This window comes from Aristolochia californica, unplaced genomic scaffold, assembly GCF_029961685.1.
Source record: "Aristolochia californica isolate CCGP_79_NKW_82.1479 unplaced genomic scaffold, dmAriCali1.0.hap1 SCAF_8, whole genome shotgun sequence".
Lineage (NCBI taxonomy): Eukaryota > Viridiplantae > Streptophyta > Magnoliopsida > Piperales > Aristolochiaceae > Aristolochia > Aristolochia californica.
Window position 1 is genome coordinate 34,756,670 of NW_027182279.1, and position 15,645 is coordinate 34,772,314.

Below are 15,645 nucleotides of genomic sequence, written 5' to 3' on the forward strand. Positions count from 1 at the left end.
AAACGGAAGGGGGTTTGTCGTCAAACCCTTTCTCATTGGACGCCATACGTCCTTCCGAACAAAAAAGCCAGAAATCCCACAGATCACTGTCTCGGAAAAAGATTTCCGCACTTCAGGCATCAGACGGCGGGGCGACCTCAAATCCGAAGACCAACTCTGCTCTCGCCGGACCAAACCACCTGTTCGTCATTAAGCAACCAGGTTCTAACTTTCGGCCACTCCTTCATTCTGTTCGTCGTGGGCAACCACTCAGGCTCGTCGGGCTCGAAGTTGGCACGGGGTATGAACAATCCAGCCAAGCACCATTGACGGCTTATGCGAACCGACAAGCCCAAAAACCCAGAGATTTCGATTTCGAAATAGAAATCGTGGCCCTGGCGGAAGAAGAGAGGTCTCGTCCACAGGATTTTGAATTGAACCTGCTTTAACCGGCCACTGATAACGACACTGTGCTGGAAGATGAAATCTCCTAGCCCTTCGATTCTGGTTTCCACAATAATCTGCGACTGACGTTCGGTATTGATTCATATCTGGTGATCTTCATATCGAATGTTTTCTCAAAGGTACCTTCCAGTTTCTGTTTGTCAGGACCAGTGATCTTCATCTTTGGCGAGATGTTGCGTGATGTCCCAAGAGTCTATTACAGGGTTTTCCAGTTGGGTTTCGAAATTTCTGTCTTCGGGGGCCCTTCTTTGGTTCATATGGATTTCAAATTTTGGGATAATCCTGGTGCCTTCCAAATATTTGCTGAAATGCCCGATCGAAATGAGAATGTTGGGCACGCCTTGATACTCGCATTCTGCCACAACAGGAACGCCGGGGAAGCACTGGGGGTCTATGAGGAGAGGCTTCTCAATTTTATTTGGAAGGCTCCTCTTCACATTACACAAGACAACAATCACGTGACTCTGCTCAGTGAACAATTTGCAGATCTCGGTGCTCATTCTTTGAGTAGTGTTCCAGTGACAGCTTTGTTCTTTGACATCACTTCTCAGGGTCTTGTTTCTGGAGATCAGATTGGAATGGTCCGCCTTTTCACATTCAAACCTGAGTAAGTCAGTAGAAAGCCAGGATGCAGCAGCAACATTCATGACATCAAGCTTCTAAAGGTTCTGGGAGCTGTAATGTTCATACATATGAGCTCCATTGCAGGGTACCTTGTCATTGGATCTGATGAAGGATCTGTTTCGATAATTGAGATGGAAGGGCCTACCATATTGTCTCAGAGGCGTTTTTCAAGTGAACCATCTACTGGTGCTTTACAATTTGAGAATTGCAGCTCCAGTGGTTATCCGCCAACTATTTTGCTGGTAGCCCTGCATGATTCATACATTTTAGCCCTGCATGATTCATACATTTTGGCCCCTGATGGAGACGCTAGAAATCCACTCAGCAGCTGTGGGGTCCACTGTAAAAAACCTGCAAAAGCACTCTTCATGCACCTTCTAGATGAGCAAGATACATCTGGCCATGGATACGTTGCCTCCAGTCCACGTTTGAACCAAGGGCAGATGAGTCAAGAAACAATATCAAAGCCATCACTTGTGTTGGTTTGTTCTGCAAAAGCTGCACATTTGTATTCCTTCATCTGATGCAGGGGGTTAAGAAAGTGCACAATACGAAAAAGTTCCGGGGGACTTGCTGGTGGGCATCAATAGTCTCCACTCCTAGTTCTGGTATTGGTCTAATACTTCTATTTACAAGTGGCAAACTCGAAATAACGTCTCTTCAAAATTTCTCCTTATTAATGGACACTTTATTGAGGGGTCTGCCTGTTTCAAACTCCACATCGAGCTCAACTTTGGATTTATCTTTTTGCTGTGCCTTGGAAGGAGAACTCATTTTGGTGAACAAAGATCCAGAAATCTTTTTCATCTCTCTTTTGTGCAGAAATGACATATACAACACTCTGGAATCCATTTGCCTACTTTCCCAACACACTATTCCTATGCAAACTGAAGTTCAACCCCTAGTAGTAACGAGAGGAAAAAAAGATTATTTGGTTCAGTTATCACAACTATAATGGGCAATAAAACACAGCACAGCCAGGACGTAGTAGTAGATTCTGAAGCTAGTATTGCAGGAACTCTTACATCCGCTGGCTCGTCGTATACCGGTGTGGGGGAGATTTTCTTTCCGTGGCCGGAGACTGACACTGCAGCCTCATGGGAACCGTCACAGCCTTCCGGGCAGTCTATTGCTCCTCTGGTGGGCTGCTCTATTTTTGTAGTCCAGAGGGCTGCCACAGCTACCGCGGTTGGCACTTGTGCATGGATCACGACGTCGGCGCGGGCCAGCAGATCTACCTTCAAGCTTGAGGGCAAGCTCGTTCTCCAGGAGGGGAGTGATGTTATAGACTCTATAGTATCTGGAGTCATTGCTAGACATAGAAGTTAAGTGGTGTCACTTTCAAGTTATGTCAAGGGCTAGGTCTAATGTACTATATTGAGTTAGGAGTGAGGGCCACATCAACGCTTGGGAAGTGTAATCGTCATGGCTTGGGAGGTTAGCGTCAGGTCTTTGGGAAATGTAAAAGTCATAGTTCGGGGAAGTGTATGTTTTGGGGAAGAATAAGAGTCATGGTAGGAAATGAGTGGACGCATGGGAACGAGAATGGCTTGGGAAATGTATGGATGTCTTGGGAAATGTGGGGACATCATGGGAAAGAGATTGGTTTGGAAATTATATGGACGTCATGGTCTTTCTTGTTATAAGAAGGAAGGTAGTAAGAATGTAATCAAGCTTTGATCAATAGAATTAGTGCAAGGTCGGATTCTCCCTTTCTTATCGAGGTCCAGGGTTGAGCTCCCTTCGTAAGCTCAGTTATTCTCAAGTCTTTCGATACGGAACCAGGAGGAGATCGTCTAGTGGCTGATCCAGGGAAATGGGGTTTAACATACCTCATAAAAGTAAGCGTTTTCTCTTGCCATTAATGTTGGTTTCATCCTATTTTCTTCCTATACCAATAATAGAAACATGTAACTGGTTTGGTCTCAGTGAATTTTGTATCCTTAGGAGGTACCTTAGAGCCATGTGAAGTTGTCCTAGGATTCTCCTTCTATTGGCTTATAGTCAACACAACTTGGTATTTCGCCGACCATGACCTTCCTTAATGAATGAAATATATGTTGTCGACATTCACCCCTCGGTTTTTTCTCTAGTACCTTCTTTTTTCCCTCCTTCCCCTTTCTCCCTCATTTCTGATATAGAGAGAGAGAGAGAGAGAGAGAGAGAGAGAGAGAGAAAGATTATTAAGGCCAAGGTTATAGATTCTAAGGTTATAGAGAGAGAGAGAGAGAGTAAGATTATTAAGGCCAAAGTTTTAGATTCTAAGGTTATAGAATTGTTTTGTGAAATTAGTGTAACCTCATGGAAAGTGGCACACATTTCTAACTTGAAAATTGCACCAAAGTATACAAACCTATATGACCACCACACCCTTTCCCACCTGTAAGTCTTTCTCACCTATCGCACGCCTCAGATCAGTCTACATTTTGTTGTTGTCGACAAAGAGTGTAACATCTTTCTCCATGATGATATATAAAAAGAGTTTATCAGGGAATTTCATTAACTTGTTGCTTAGGGAGAGACTAAGAAAGTCTGTAAAATGTAAAATATCTTTTATCATCTTACATAGAGTCCCCAAGATATGGTTTGACAAATTCAATAAATAGTGACAACATTTGAATTCTCCCGAAGACATTATCACCACTCATTGTTTATTAAGGAGAGTCGAGGGTTGTAGTATTAGTGGTGCATTGTAATACATGGTACTTGTTTGAGTGACAAAACAGGAATTGAAGAGGCAAAAGTGTATTTGAAAAGGAATTTCTATCAAGGACACAAAACTAAAATACTTCCTTAGGACCAAGGTAGCTAGAAATAGGACAATGGTGCTACCATAAAAAAAAAAAAAAAAAAAAAAAATATATATATATATATATATATATATAATGGATGTTTTACATAAATATAATATATTAAGTACAAGGTAAACACAAACGCCTATGGAAAAAAATTCAAATCTTTATGACCAAAGTTCTAAACAAGCATAATACAAAGGGCAAGTAACAAAACCTGTTTATGCCACCATTACAAAACCAAAGATAGGTTTTCTAATTGCATTTGTCAACCAATTCATAGAAAACCCACAAAAATTACACCTTGAAGTAACACAAATACTTCTGAGGCATTTGAAAGCAGCTACTAGGAAAGAGTTGTTATATAAATATCACAAGGAAATTCAAGTAATGGGTTATTGGGATGTTGATTACCCAATATTCAATTTGGATATAAAATCTACTACCTAATGTTACTACTTTGTGAGAGGTAATTAATTAAATAAGAAGAAGATAACAGTAGTGACAAAGGGTTTGTTTGGAACCCCTAGAAAATAAAATTTTGATCATTATTATATCAAAAAATAGTTAGTAAAAATGATCAAATTCTTTTTTTTATTAACTATTTTTTTAAATAATAATAATCATATTCTCCTTTTCTTTTCTTTTCCACTGGGTTCCAAACAGACCCTTAAATCAAGTGAAGAAGTTGAATATGAAAAGATGGCACAAATAATTGGTAAACTTATAATGAGTTAAATCAATCCTTGAAGAATAAGACCTTGAAATTAAAATTTTGAATGCCATTTAGTGAGACTATCAAGCATTATTTTTTAATAAAGAGTGACCTTGACAACTCTATCAAAAAGGTATTGAGTGTATCGGCTGTTATAGTTATGTTTCTTGTCTATTTCACGCTGTTAAAAGCTTTAGAATTTGGTTTTCTCGCCACATGAAACGGGACTGTAATACTCGTTTTACTGTAATTTGATTTAAGAAATGATAAAACAGGTCAATTTGCCCCCCTAAAGCAGATCGCCACATAGTCACATTTCTCCATTCTCTTCTTATTTTCTTCTACAATTTCTCAATTAGAGCATATTTGTGCCTCTTTGCTGGGATAAATTGTTCTAAAGAAAGCTTACCGCATAGAAATCCACTCTCAAACTCTGATGCCAACTAATAGAAAAAGACTAATTTACAAGGTGAAAGACGATTACACGACAACATCTCTCTCTCTACATATCGACTAGAATACTAAAATACTAAAATGAATCACCTACGACGCCCAGGGTTGGCATGCTGTTGGTGATGCATGTGGCGGGCCTTACTGTCGCTCCCGATCCTATCAGCATACATTGGCAATTGAACAATTTCCCCTATCTCCTTCAGCAAGTCTTCCTCCGTAATGTTATCCTTGATGCTTCGCATTACCTGTTCACGAGCAAGGAACTTCTACATTAGCAATGAATAGTTTCTAAGACATATCAGCAGCAATGAGAGAGAGAGAGAGAGAGACCTTCCTGTATGTATTAAACTCATTGGGGGTTGTCTTGTCTGTTCTGAGGCGCATAAATACCCAGCACTGCTCATCCATATCCCAAGAGCACTCGATGATCTTGCCCGAGTATTCGGATATGTCCGATACATCTGCACATTAACAACAAAGTTTTGAAGGACAACACCTTAGTTAGATAGTAGTGCTAAGAATGGCAGAGAATCTAAAAGTGCACTCTAAAACAGATAAATAATGCAAATTTGCTAAGAAAACATGAGTTTTCTGAGTGTTAACATGTTAACCAACTCCAAGATATTCAGCATCACCCATGAAAACAAAAACAGAGGTGTTAAAAAACAATAAAGAGAATGTACAGTAAGCAACAGCTAAGGGCAAGTGAAATAATAACAGAACTAAGCTCATAAGCAAGAAGAAAATCCAACGTTTAAACAAAGAAAAAAGTGGTAAGGATAACGAGAATAACATTAATAGCAGTAATAATAACAGTCAAAACTTCAGATGATAACACTAGAGATATTCACCTCTAAATTCTACACGATTGCCTTCCATTTGCTTCCTCTTCCCTCTTTCAAAGAGACAGAGCTGATGTTGGTCATTATCTCCCACCTGGTATGAGGATCAGTCTAGCCTCTTGAGTTTAAAGTAACAAAGTATAGCACAAGTTATTCTTGAAACAGATATGGCGATCCTTGAAAATAAAGATACTGTATCTGAAAGGTAACTTCAAATAGCATAAACAGGAACTATAATAGAGTAATAACAGTACCTCAAACAAGAAATCAACTGAGTTCATCTCTGGATATTTCCACTTCAGAAGGCCTTCATGAGTACGGGGCACATACGGATCATCCCAACCCTACCAGAAGCAGTCAAATCATAGTAAAGTATATATCATGTAAAGTAATTGCTGTCAGTAATACTTCACATGTCTTGCAAGGATGATTTTTAGTAGAAAATTTTCCCAATAAACAATTTAAGGGTAGTCTCAACATTTTATATAGAAGAGTTTTGCTCTAAGGTGGGTAGCCATAACCAAGTGTGCAGTAGCAGGTATATTGGCCATTCCTGTCCTTCACATGGGTGATGTAAACAATAAGTCCATTCGAAGAACATAGTTGATTGTGTTATTAGAAATAACTTGAACAAAAGCCACAAAAAAAAAAAAAAACTCTTTCCCTCCAACATCATAATTCTGAGATTTCACTGTGAAGATTTACTCTTCATATATCCCAAGACAATGTAATTGACCTCATTGGTTTTTAGTGCTGATTACACACAGCACTACCCAAGAGCTACCCCTAGTTATTTCGCTCGAGCCATAAGCACCATGGGACATGCGCAAGGCATGCTAAGAGAATTATCTTGCCTAACATAGGAAGGCAGATCCCATAACCATCTCATAGGTGCTGAAAAGGTCCTGATGTAGCCCTATTTGGAGACCAATCTTTTCAAATATCTTCATCCAGACTTGCCAAGAAAAATCACAATGTAAGAGAACATGTTGGACTGTCTCGTTGCACACATCACAAAGGGGACAAGTACGATCGGGGGTTGTGTAACCTCTTTTATGGAGGTTGTCAGAGGTGAGGATATGTTCCTTGATGGTCGTCCACACGAAGAATTTGATTTTACTAGGCACTGAGAGCTTCCATGCCAGGTTTGCCTTGTGCTTATGCATGTTGTAATCTTGCTTTCTAATGTGAGAGTAGGAGGATGCAACTGTTGAATCGGCCATTAATGTTGGGCTTCCATGTCAGTTTATCAACTGCATGCTTATGAATAGTAATGCTGTTGAGTCTAGAGAGGAGAGTAAAAAGCCAAAGTTTCCTCATCATTTAATCCTCGGCGAAACGTGAGATTCCATGAGCAATCTCTCCAAGAATCAGCCAATGAGGAAGAGAGGTCCCTCGCCACCCTAGAGAGCCCCGAGAAGTCCTTAGAGAGGGGGCGGGGCTGCACCATTCATCCAACCAAAAGAGGAGGGTCCTTCCATTGCCTGTGTGAAAGGAAGTTGCATCTCTGAATATTGGGAGGAGCTTTTGAATTGATTTCCATATCGGGGATAGGAGGCGAGTAGCGCCATCCTCCCTCCACCAAGCGCCCGAAGGTTGAAGATAGAACCTGACCATATCACCCCATAGGCTGTTATGCTTGATGTTGAAGTTCCAGATCCATTTGAGCAAAAGGACATTGTTCATCTCCTTCGTAGGCCGGATGCCTAAATCACCCCGATTGCGGGACATGCAAATATCCTTTCAACTCACCAAATAATATCTGAAGGTGTCCTCTAATCCTCTCAAGAGAAAAAGTCGACAGATGGCATCAATCCTGTTGCAAACGGAGGCCGGACAGTGTATGAAGGATAATAAATAGTTTGGCAGTCCTGCCAAACAAGACTTGAGGAGAGTGAGTCGCCCTGTAGTAGATAAAAGTTTGCCCCTCCAAGTAGCTAGTCTCTTCTCAAATTTCTCAATGAGGGGGGACCAAAGCGTCACCGAAAGCCGATAGTCGAATAGTAGGAGTCCAAGATATGTAACTAGAAAATTTCCCAGTGAGCACCCCAAATAGTCAACCATACTATTCTGCCCAGAAGCCAATTCAAATAGTCCCAATAGAGCACTCAGTTTTCGGATTTGATCCATACCAACCCCATAGCAAATGGTATCATCTACAAACTGAAGGATCGACACATCAAAGGCTGCACAATCCATTGTGGGGAGGAGCCAACCCAAGTTCATTGCAGAATAGATCAAAGAGGACAGATATTCCGCTAACACATTGAAGAGCAAAGGGGAAAGGGGGTCTCCCTGCCCTAATTCCCCATGATCCCTTAAAATACCCGCAGGCCGTTCTGTTGAGAAGAAAAGGAGATGCAACTTTGAATCCAGAAGCGCCATTTTTCCTCGAATCCCATTTTCCCCAGGAGAGTGTCCAGAAGCTTCCAATTAACTTTGTCAAAGGCTTTCTCAAAATCAAGCTTTAGGATGAATCTGGGAAGCTTTAAAGCCTTAAAATGGTGAATGAACTCGTGACATGCCATGTCCAAATCTAATATATTTCTTCCCTTGAGAAAAGCACTCTGGCTATGATTAATGGCAATAGGAAGAACCGCCCTGAGGCAATTAGCAAGCACCTTGTAGGCATTGGTGGTGAGATTGATCGACCGGAAGTCAGATGGAAGTTCTACCCTTTCTTTTTTAGGGATGAGGGCAATAAACGAAGCTCCGATGCTCCTATATCTGATGCTATGCTGATAGACCGAGTGGACCATGTAGGCAATATCGTCTCTGATGACGGGCCAGCATCAGCGATAGAATTCCCCGTTGAAACCATCCAGGCCCGGAGCACGATCCAAAGGAAGACCCAATGTTGCTTTTTCAATTTCCTTATTGGAGAAAGGGAACTCGATGAGACTAGTTGCTGAAGGAATAGTCTGGAAACGAACCCTTTCGAAGTATAATTCTACAAAAAAGTTCACCAGTGAGTCAGAAATAAAGGATCAATCCGAGGTAATCTCACCATTGATGTTGAGCGTGCTGATGCAGTTGACACTTCTCCGTGCAGAGGCGACTGCATGGAAGAATTTAGTATTGGCATCCCCCTCAACGAGTCACTTAAATCTTGCACACTGCTTCCAGTGCACGAGCTCACTATGAGCGAAGGACTGCATTTGCTCTGGGAGGGCATATCTCTAAGTTACTTCCGAGGAAGAGAGGTTTCTAGATTCCTCCTCAGAGTCAAAGAGTGGAAATCTGAGAAAGGACGGAAGCTCTCTTGGTTGAGGAAGAGACCTTTCCAAGCATTGTTGAATCTAAAAGTTCGGGTGTGTGTGTGTGTGTGTGGGGGGGGGGGGGGGGGGGGGGGGGGTTGTGGAGGGGAGGGAGTAATCGGCCAATGATAAAAAACAACCCTATTGAGACCTTTGCCTGTGGCATTGTTGTATAACTGGAGCCAGTCGTTGTTGGCTAAGAAGCGATCAAGCTTGGAGAGGACAGGGGGATGTCTGCCATTTGACCAAGTGAAGGTTTTCCTAGATAGGGTAACCTCATCAAGATCCCATCTACCAATAAAGTCTGCAAATAGCCTCATGGAGGTAGTGATTCTCCGGGAGGGCGGGGATTTCTCGTGGCAAAAGCGGGTAACATTGAAATACCCCGCAAGCATTAGAGAAATGGGCCACCTCTGACAAGTCCTCAAAAGGTCATCCCATAAGAGATGTCTCTCATGGTGTCTAGTAGGACCATACACACTCACAAGGCACCAAATGCTCCCCGATCCTTCGTTTCTCAGCTTGATTCCAAGGGAGTAAGTGCCACAACAACGATTGAGCACCTCAATGGTATTAGTGTCCCACACCATCAGAATGCTGCCAACCGATCCAGTTGCATCCACAAAAATCCATCCAGGCTCCTTAAGAGGCCACAACTCGCCGATATATCCAAGGGGCAGAGAAGCCACCTTGGTTTCTTGAAAAATAGCAACATTTGCCTTGGTAGAGGCAAGGAGGTCCCGAACTGAGGCACGACGCACGGATCCAATTCCACGAATATTCCTAGAGAGAATGATCATTGATCACTAGTCTTCTTCTAGGACTTCTCCAACAAGTGGTTATCCCCCCGGAGGGGCTCTGTGTAGACAGTGCCCCTCACCTTGGCAAGTTCCACTATTTGGGCCGAGGTTTCTGGGTCGAATTTTTGTTGTTCTATTTGAAGAGCAGCCACATAATTCTGAGCTCTTTCACTCGTCTCTGGAAAGATGAAGTCCCCTATCTCTGGATTGCAGGGGCATATAGTAGTAACATTGGGACCACCCTGGAGAAGCTGTCTCGATTGACCTCTATTTCGGTGCTAGTAGGTGGCAAGGGGAGGAGGAGAAGGAATTTTGGAGTGGGAATTTCTCAGAGGTGGTGGAGGGGGAGAGTTCATTATCTGAGTGGTGGTTTGAGGGGTGTGAGGGTGGGATAGAGTTATAGGAAGGCCTCCAGGCTTTTAATTGGGGGTGGGGGTGGGGATGAAGGAGGGGGTGTGGTTATTTTTCATGGGATAAAGTAGGAGGGTGAATGGCAACTGTAGGTATCTGGGGGTTGGGTTTTATACAGGTTCACCTCAAGGTGAGAATACGTCCTATCTTCCGCCGCTCCAATAATCCACTATGAAGATGAAATAGTTTACAAGAGATCACACACACACACACACACTTACAGGTGTTGTTTTTCTCTAATCTCTCTCGGCTGCCACTGATGCTCCTCGAATGATCAATGATCAACCCTAATAGCAGCACCCCTCAATTTTAAAGAGAAAACTAGGGCAACCGCTTTAAAAGAGTGAAATTCCCAAATTGCCCTTAATGCAACAACAGTTAATATCTGTGTACTGACTCAGTGTAAGGCATTAATTAGGCTCCACAACTTAACATTATCAATGGCACAGCAGAAGAATTTTTCAGAAGTACAAGGGGATTAAGACAAGGAGAACCTCTATTAAATGTTGTCAGCGAGGCAGTTTGCTCAATGAGATATGCTAGACACAAAAAGGGATGGTTCTTGGGTCTGCAATTAAGAAGACAGCAGCTAAAGGTCCCAATTCTGCAGTTTGCAGATGACAGTGGTACTATGTGAGGGGCAATTAAAACATATCCTGGACCTTAAAGCAGTACTGAATCTATACGAGATAAGTTTGGGTCAAAGCGTCAACTGGGAAAAATCAGGTATAGTCGGCCTCAATCTCAATGGCTTCATGCAAAATCAAATAGCTCAAATACTAGGCTGCAAACAACTACAACTTCCCTCAACTTATCTAGGCTTGCCTATCTTTTATGGTAAAATAACCAAGCATCACTGGACCCAATTCTAGTCAGATGCCAGCAAAGATTGATACATGGAAGGGACAACTAATCTCACAAGCAGGCCAGACCATACTAAAAGCCACCTTAGCAGGCATCCCAAATTATTGCTTCTCATTACTCTGCTGTTCAGCCAGTGTAGCATCCAAACTAGAAATAATCCAGCATAGATTCCTATGGTGTGGAAGTTCAAGTTAGTTTGAGTATGGGATAAAGTTTGCTCACCTAAAGAGCATGGTGGATTGGGAAACAAAAGAATCAAAATTATAATTAAGGCACTGTTGGCAAAGTGGATTTTGAGGTATGCCACTGAAAAAGGGTCACTATGGAGACAAATAGTTGATGTAAAATACAGTGGGAACCCCCAAAATTGGCTACCACTCAGTGGCCCGCTTAGCACACAATCTCACATGTGGGAATCAATACCGAAACAGAAACCAGAAATGGATCAGCACCTCAGGTTCCATGTTAGAGCTGGAACCTTAGTCAAGTTTTGGACAAATTGTTGGGTAGAGGGCAGGCCTCTCTGCCTAGAATTCCAAAGGTATTCAACTTAGACTGGAATAAACAGATTTCAGTTCTGGAATCCAGAGATTCAGAAACAAACTCAAGCTGGAATCTATACTGAGGTATCTAAATGATCCAGAAGCAGAGGAAGCTGTGAAAAATACTAGCATTGTTGCAGGCACATTATAGTTCAATTCAGGAATAGGATGAAATAATATAGAAGCCTTACCCCTCGAGACAGTTCTTAGTTTTACTTCAAATGCCAGATTTCCACTCCACCACCCCCACCCCTAGGGGTGGCATCGAACCGAGCCGGTTCGCGTGCGGCTCGAGCTCGGCTCGGTTTCGGCTAGGTTTGATTCGATTTATCTGGATCTCGAAGTTCGAGATCCGTAAAAGGTTTGTTTAAGTTAACGAGTCGAGCTCGACCGAACCATGATTCAGTTCGAAAGCTCACAAGTGGCCCGGGATTTGGGGAGGGAGTCGGGAGGTGGGACTTCGAGAAATCAGGGATTCGGGAGCTCTGTCTGAGCAGGAGGGCCGAGCGGGAGGTCAATTGATCTTTCACTCTCCTCTCGACGGGAATCAGGGAACAGAGATCGCCCTTCGTCACTCGTCAGGCAGCGATTCAGCGAAATGGGGGAATTTCTTCTTCTTATTCCTCATTTTCCCTCTTCGATTCTTTACTCTCAATCTCAGTCTCGGTCTCCCATTTTTTCCTCTTCGATTACTTCCTCCAAACTTCTTCCTCGTTGGCAAAAGTAATGGAAAGAGGTAAGTTGTTTTATTCTTAATCTTTTGGGTTTTTTTTTGTCAACAGCGACCTAATACAGATTTTTTTTTCATTTTTATCTTCTGTATTCCATTATTTATCTTCGATCAGACGAATGCCTCATGCCAATGCTGTTTTAGGAGAACCTACTTATTTTTCAAAGGTAATCTCATTCTCCTCTACTGTTTTTTTTTATGTTTTTAGTTCTTACCGTTCTGTAGTGTTTTGCGTTTTAATTTTTTTATATTAATGTTTTAACTCACCACCTCTGCGTGTTTCCTTCACCTTTTCAAGGGGGAATCTCTGGTGCTTCCAAAGAGCAAACCCAATATGAGTGCAAGGATATTGCTAAATTGAGGTAATCCTAGTGGTGCTACTGTTATAAAACATTGAAGAACCTGAATAGTGTTACACATTATCGTTACAAAACTTTCTGTGTGGGTTGGGGGGGGGGGGGGGGGGGGGGGGGGGGGGGGGAGGTGGGGTGTTGGGGTTGCATGGTGCAAGAATGCAAGTTGTGCTTTAAACTTGTAATGTAAGTGTGCTCTCATCTTGTAAAGATAAGGCAATGAAGGGCAACAGTAAATTTGCATTAGTAACCTTTATATGACTGTCTTTTCTACCTGGTTTTGTTCATTAAAATAAAAGCTTAATGGTTGGGGTTGCATGGTGCAAGAATGCAAGTTGTGCTTTAAACTTTTAATGTAAGTGTACTCTCATCTAGTAAAGATAAGGCAATGAAGGGCAACAGTAAATTTGCATTAGTAACCCTTTATATGACTGTCTTTTCTGCCTGGTTTTGTTCATTAAAAAAAAAGCTTAATGGACTGTTGTGGTATTGGGGTTTGGCATTCTTCTCTGACATCGCTTATAGATTTAGTCCCTGTCTCCTGAGGAGATTATCCAGAATGTAGGTGTTGCCATAGCAAATATTCTGAATGAAATTAATAAAATAGATTATCCAGAATGTAGGTGTTGCCATGGCAAATATTCTGAATGAAATTAATAAAATGACTTGTTGACCATATGTTGGCACTCCTCCGTCTGTAAATTTTTATGTTTGTTCTCCAGACACTCAGAGCAGGATGTACCAGGTCACTGCTTCTGTAATTCTATTGTATCATGTATACGGCCTTTTACTGCTTTTCTGTATGATGGCTGTGAAACCCATTAATTAAGGTGCCAAAAGGTTGAGACTTCTAATTGGTAGCTTGGATGATTTTTCTGTTGTCATGCTTCCATATATAACTTTTACTTTTGAAATATCCTCTATTACATTTTGAGTAGTGAGAAATTTGGAAAGAGAATGAACTTTGTTAAGGATATAATCCTCAATTCACGAAAGTAGCTTGCACTTGTAACATTTGGTTGCTAGCTTCATTTCCTTTACTTTCTTGTTTTAAGTTTGTCTGAACTGCCATGTACATTATGAGTATTGCAGGAGAAGTTGAAGCTATCCTAGCCAGATCGCAGGCAAGTGCAAAAGCAATCTCAATGATTTCAGAAGCTATAAGATCAACTGCAGGTGTTGAGGTTATACTCCTCTATCCATCTTCTATCACCAGTGAAAGAATGTACTTAGTATTAGCATCTATTAAATCTGTACCATTCTAGATTTAGTGGAGGAGATAGAGAGAGAAAGGAGAAGAAAGTAAGAGAGAAGAAGAGAGACATTGGGAAGCTGTCACAGGAAAAGTGAGGAAGCAGATTGACTCCTACACCATATCACATAAGTAAAAAAGAATATAATGTCACAATAATGCCCCTTTCTCTCCAATATACATACTCTAGCATAATTCTTCCATGCAAAGAATAACGTCAAATATGATACATATTTAGATAGAGAGATAGAGATATAGACACAGAGATAGAGAAAAAGAGACCGAGAGAACAGGGAGCTACAGAGATAGAGAGTAAAGTGCTGAACTACCAAGCTCGTCTTTGTTGAACTACCCTTTATTCAACCAAATCAGAGGTGAACAGAGCTGGTTCAGTAGTTTATTCTTCTCTCTATGATAGACAGGATTTCTCCTTTCTTTTCAAGACAACTTACGGGGAGGTATCAGGGAAGAGGAAGAACCTACAAAATCTTTATTTGTTTGTAGAAAGTGAATGGTAAAGTGTACCTAGAGACATGATTTGGTGGGTGTTAGGAAGAGAAACATTGTCCAAAGGGGGATGTGTTGGCCTTGTCAAGAGTATATGTGGAGATAGTGTTAGTGGTAATAGTCCCACATAGTTAAATATTAAGAAAAACCCTGTATCTATTAGCTGGAAATGACTTCTTAACCTGGTTAGTCAAAATCAAGATGGACTTGGACTCAACTTTAACATGGCATCAGAGCATGATGGTTACTTTGTTGGATCCAGTTAATACCCTGTTTAGACAATTTTATGAAGGTATTATATACATAGGTTATGCCCAATTTTAAGTAGAGGTCATGCCCAATTTTATGCATAATGTATGCCCAACCGAATTCGAACTCGGTTAAAATTATTGGGCTCGAGGTTGGGCTCGACTCGAGCTCGAGTTTGAAATATTTAAATCAAGCTCGGCTCAAAAATAGGCAGGTTCGGGCTTGGCTCGGCTCGATGCCACCCCTACCCACCCCTACCACCACCACCACCATCACACACCTCCCCAAGTCCTCCAGGTACGAGCCTGGTATGGAAGTTTGTGGCTCCAAAAAAGGTACTACAATTCTTATGGACAGCCTCTCATGAAAAGATACTACTTATGATGAATTAGCTAAAAGGGGGCAGCAGATTGTGTACTCTTTATGCAAGCTCTGCAATGATGGGGAGCAGAGCAGCAATCACATTCTCATGCATTGTTGTTTCAGCAGATCTGTTTGGAATGCCACTCTTTTAAAATTAGGCATCCACCTTTTCATGCCAAATTCTCTTGGCCTCCTCATTCAACAGTGGCTAATGTGCCCCCTAGCCTTCTATGGAAAAGCCCCATGAAAAGCAGCCTTGGCAGCAATCCCTTGGCACCTATGGCTAGAAAGAAACAATAGAACATTTGAAGCCAAAAGCTGTGTGGGAGGGGTGATAGAAAAGGTGATTCACAGCACATTATTATGGACAAACAGCCTACATGGCTTACCCCTCTTCCCAAGCTCCATCCTACGAAAGTATTGAGAAAAAGTCATCCAACTTGGTGC

The 15,645-nt window shown here is 41.8% G+C and overlaps 1 protein-coding gene across 5 annotated transcripts in view; it reads right to left on the reverse strand.

Moving 5' to 3' along the window:
- Window positions 1-4,745: 4,745 nt before the first annotated feature.
- The window catches only part of LOC137939166 (uncharacterized), an 85,587-nt gene continuing 74,687 nt past the window's right edge, over window positions 4,746-15,645 (reverse strand). For all 5 annotated transcript variants that reach the window (XM_068784379.1, XM_068784381.1, XM_068784382.1 and 2 more), the window contains 4 exons: window positions 6,125-6,214; window positions 5,880-5,964; window positions 5,359-5,489; window positions 4,746-5,273 (listed from right to left, as the gene is read on the reverse strand). In XM_068784379.1, coding sequence (XP_068640480.1) covers window positions 5,115-5,273; window positions 5,359-5,489; window positions 5,880-5,964; window positions 6,125-6,214 — 465 coding nt within the window. In that variant the 3' untranslated portion in view covers window positions 4,746-5,114. The remainder of the gene's footprint in view (window positions 5,274-5,358; window positions 5,490-5,879; window positions 5,965-6,124; window positions 6,215-15,645) is intronic.